The sequence below is a fragment of the Octopus sinensis genome, linkage group LG27 (assembly GCF_006345805.1).
Source record: "Octopus sinensis linkage group LG27, ASM634580v1, whole genome shotgun sequence".
Classification (NCBI taxonomy): domain Eukaryota; kingdom Metazoa; phylum Mollusca; class Cephalopoda; order Octopoda; family Octopodidae; genus Octopus; species Octopus sinensis.
In genome coordinates, this window is record NC_043023.1 from 14824844 (window position 1) to 14829503 (window position 4660).

General features: G+C 51.3%; 1 protein-coding gene across 6 annotated transcripts in view; it reads right to left on the bottom strand.

Moving 5' to 3' along the window:
* Window positions 1–1554: 1554 nt before the first annotated feature.
* The window catches only part of LOC115225096 (histone acetyltransferase KAT6B), a 155618-nt gene continuing 152512 nt past the window's right edge, over window positions 1555–4660 (bottom strand). For all 6 annotated transcript variants that reach the window (XM_029796023.2, XM_029796021.2, XM_036513985.1 and 3 more), the window contains one exon: window positions 1555–4393. In XM_029796023.2, the coding sequence (XP_029651883.2) occupies window positions 2262–4393 (2132 nt within the window). In that variant the 3' untranslated portion in view covers window positions 1555–2261. The remainder of the gene's footprint in view (window positions 4394–4660) is intronic.

The following is a 4660-nucleotide window of genomic DNA, read 5'->3' on the forward strand; positions in this document are numbered from 1 at the left end:
CGTACATGCTGAGGAAGGAGGCAGGGACAGTTGGAGAGCGAGAAGGAAAGAGAGAGAATAAAAGAAGAACAAAAACAACAATCTCCATGCCCTGCCCCCCCAAGGTAATGTGACAGCTACAGATAAATTGTTTGGTTGTAATGAACAGTAGTAGTCTGTACAACCCACCACCAACACCACCGCATCTTCCAAAACACATCTTCTCCCTCGTCTCCATCCCCTACAACTCCCGTTGGTCATTTCTTTCTTCTCCCACACTGTCTTTTTCTCTTTTTTTGTTCATCCCTTTCATATCTCATCATTTTTGCTGCTTTTCTTCTACAACACAACACTTCATTCTCACAAATCTCTACGTTTCTATTCAAACAACAAGCTTGCATTTTACTGTAGTAGTAGTAGTAGCAGTAATAATAGTAGTAGCAGTAATTGTTGTTCATGATGACTTTATTAAAGATATCAGATTGAGAGAGAGAGAGATAGAAAGAGAAAGAAGAGAGAGAGAGAGAGAGAGAGAGAGTGACAATCTAGAGTAAGTACGACCATTGCAGAACCCGAGAGAGCCGGGGTTGGTCCGGATCACCAATCGCCCGGTAATAATTCAAGTCCATCTCTCGAGCCTGTCGGTGCTAAAAGTCATCGAAACATCAAGCTTAGAGTTTTGATGGGAGTCTTGTTTCGACATGAGGTCTCGACTAATGTGTGTGACTTTATCAAAGTTCGAGTTCAAGTCCAAGTCAAGTTCAGTCAGAGAGTTATCTCCACTTGGCGTTTACAGTTCCTTGGAGTCGACAGCGACATTTTCAGTGTTTTTTTTTTATTTATTTTGTTTATTTTGTTTTGCTTTCAATTATTCTTTTTTTTTTGTATAGTTGAGTGTAGTTTTATTTAAATGGTGATAAAGACTAGAATATGACATTTCAGAGTTTGGAGTTGGAGTGGAGCTGGAGTTTGAGTTCGAGTGGAGCATCCAGTTTCTTTGTTGTTTGTTTTGTTGTTTTTTTTTTGTTTTGTTTTGTTTGTTTATGGTAATTTTATTTTGCCTTTTTTGTCTTCTTCTTCGAGTGCAGCTTTATTTTAGTTATTTATTTAATTTTTTTTTTGTTTCTTTGTAGCAATGAATATTTACAACGATTACAAAAAAAAAAAAACAATAATGAAGAGGAAAAAAAAAAACAAACACAGCCAGAGCTGACAACAAGAGTAATGGTGGTGGTTGTGGTGGTGGTGGTCGTGGTGGTGGAGAGGTGAGACTGTACAACACAAGGAATTGGTGGGATGGGAGTGGGGGGGGGTGTAGTTAAATGGTTCCCAAAAGTTCCTGGTTTTTGGTTTTTTTTTTCAGGTGAAAACAGACACACAGACAGACAGACAGACACAAAGGACTTTCTCTCTCTGGTTGTTAGCAATGGAGAGTATTGACCCCACCCCCTAAACGTCAGTGAGATAGAGAGAGAAAGAGATGTATATAGAGATATATACATACACACACACACACACACACACATACATACATACATACATACATACACACACACAGTCTGTGTCTCTTTAAGGTTCCCCAGATGCTTTGAAGAGGCTGGAGTGTGTTTCACAGATGGGGGGTTAGAACTGGATGGGGGGAGATGGGAGTAAGGCTGACAAAAAAAAACAGGGAAAAAAAGGGGGGAGAGACAGAGACAGAGAGAATATTAGGTGCATGAAGGGTGTGTGTGTGTGTGTGTGTGTGGTGTAGTGGAAGGGGGGAGAGGACAAGTTAAGACAGGGAAGAGAAAGAGAGAAGAGTTGAAGGATGGGAAGCGATGGGGGTGGAATGGGGATCAGGGCTCAGGGGTCAGACAAACAGAGATGGCAAGAGGGGGGAATAGAAAGACCAAAAAAAAAAAAGAAAAAGACTTCCAATGACTATGTACAAACTGATCATGTGATGAAGATGATGATGATGTTGATGATGATGATGAAGATGGTGGTTGGTTTGTTTGTTGGTTGGTTGGTTGGTGGTAGTGGTGATGATGATGATGATGGTGGCGGCGGCGGTGCAGTTGATGTACGGCGAAGAATGTAGAGATGACAAGAGGTGGTGGAGGCAGGAGCGGGGGAGAGCATGACGGAAAGAGAGGGAGAGAGGGGGGTGGAAGAGAAAGATGGAGAAAGAGAGAGAGAGGTCGGCCAGAGAGACGGGAAGAGATGAGATGATTGAGGAGCCCCCCCGGGGGCTAGTTGGCAGGGCAGGGCGAGAAAAAGGGATCGGGGGGGGCCAAGTACTACCGGCGCATGTTCATGTTGAGGGTGGGCGTGGACAGGTAACCGTAGGTCGCGTACACCTGGTTGCTGGACTGGGGGGACTGGATCTGCTGCTGGAATGCCTGGTTGGGGTGCATGTTCACCACACTCATCTGCACCGGCAGCTGCTGTTGGTTGATGAAGCCAGGGCTGGAGATGTAGCCGTGGTTTAACATCTGCTGGGGCATGCGGTAGCTGTTAATCACATTGTAGCGTGCAGCAATCATGCTCGACTGCGACAGGGTGACGTTCGGCGACAGGGCCGCGGCTGCGGCGGCAGCCGCAGCCATATTGGTCGGCGGCGCCGGAGGGGGCGGAGGAGGGGCAGCAGCCGCAGCGGCAGCGGCTGCAGCAGCCGCCGCGGATATGTTGGGGCTCTTGCGCACGCCGGAGCCGCGCCGCTGGAACTGCTTGTACTGGGCGTTCATCTGCGGCTGCAGTGTCGGGATGGGCGGGGTGGGCATGTTGCGCACCATGGTGGGCGGCGGGGTCATGTTGACCGGGGGCGGGGTCAGGTTGGGCGGCGGGGTCATCGTGTTCTCGGGGACAATCTCCATAATGCCATTGGTCAGCTGCTGTAGTTTGGCCAAACTACAGCTGGCATTTGTCTGATAGTTTGGACTCTGTCTACTCAGCTGCAGCGTGCATGGGGATGCCGTGTGGCTCAGCCGCTGCGTCGCCTGGGGGAGCAGCACTGACGGAGCTGTGTAAGTGGAGTAGTTGACGGTTGTGTTTGGGGGCATATAGGAACCGGTACTGCTGACCGGCTGCGGTGAGTTGACTGTGTCCATAAAGCGGCCCGGCCCCGAGCTGCTACAGAAACCTTGCACCTGGGCGCAGTCCGTAAAGTTGGGCGTGGCTGCCGTCTCCACCGAGCTCACTGCCATCTCGTTGCTGCTGATCGAGGTCGGTGACTCCAGACCAAGCTGCGCCACGTCGATGTCCACCGCTCCAAACCCGCCCGTACCTGTACCACCACCACCACCGCTCCCACCACCTCCACTGCCTCCTCCACCACTACCGCTACTACTACTGCTGTTGCCACCCCCACCTCTCTCTCCACTGCTGCCACTTCCGCTGCTGTTACCGCTGCTGCCTCCGCTGCCGGCGCCACCATTCGACAGGCCTGTACTCTGGACACTGTTCAGGGTGCTGCCGGCAGGGGCTGGCGGGAAGACTCCGCCCACGTTGGGGCAGTTGGGGTTCTGTGAAGAAGGCGTGGTAGCAGCCGGGGTCGTCGCTGAGGCAGGGGGTGCATTGGGCAGATTATTTAGGGTCAGGCCGTCTGCGGAGGCTGCTGGGGTCGATGCAGAGGCCTGCTGGGATACGTGTTCTGGTCCGCTCATTTCCCCTACAGAGTTGTTGTCAATCGGCTCAAAGTTGTTGAAGTTGTGGGTAGGGGCCGTGCCGCCACCGGCGGAGCCGCGGCTCAGTGGGGTCGCGACAGCAGCGTTCGTGTCACTGTTGAACTCGCGGTGGTAGCTGCCACTGCTGTCGTCGTCATCGTCATCATCGTCATCGTCATCGTCACTCGGCATCTCGGCGTCGCGGCTGTTGTCGTCCTCGACAACAGAGTCGTGGGACATCTCCTCCTCTTCTTCCTCCTCGTCGTCGTCGTCCTCTTCCTCCGCCCTGTGGGCCACCGCGGCCGACGAGGTAGAGCGAGGTGCAATGGACAGTGGCAAAGAACACTCTACCTCGCCTTCGGAATCTCCATCGTCATCATCATCATCATCATCATCATCATCTTCATCGTCGTCGTCTTCCTCATCATCGTCGTCATGGCAATGATGCACTTTTCCCACAGAGCTGGGGCTCTTCAGCTTCCCTTTCACCATGTCGAGCTCCATGTTTTTGTTGTTGCTGTTGTTGTTATTATTATTATTACTATTATTGCTGCTGTCATCATCATCGTCATCATCGTCGTCATCGTCATCATCACCATCGCTCTCCTCTTCACTGTCAACGTTTTCCAGCCGGCTGTTGTTGTTGTTGTTGTTGCCGTTGGTGTTATTGTTATCGTTGCCGTTGGCGACGTCCATCTTGTTCGGCCGAGGCGACTTATCCATGCCATCTCCCTGGATAGAAGGACAATGTTGTTGTTGTTGTTGCTGTGGTGGTGGTGGTCGTGGCGGAGACGAAGCAGAAGAGGAATCGTCGTCATCGTCATCATCATCCTCATCCTCATCGTCGTCGTCGTCATTGTTGTCATCGTCATTGTGGTGGTGGCCGTGTGACCCGGTCCTCATGTGCGGTGTGATGCTGTCGGGGCTCTCATCCAGGTCGCTTGCAGCGGCGCTTGGGGCGGCAGCAGCAACGCCGCTGCCGACGGGTTCAGGGACCCGGCTGTTGAAATTAACACCAGTTCCGCTGCAGCTGT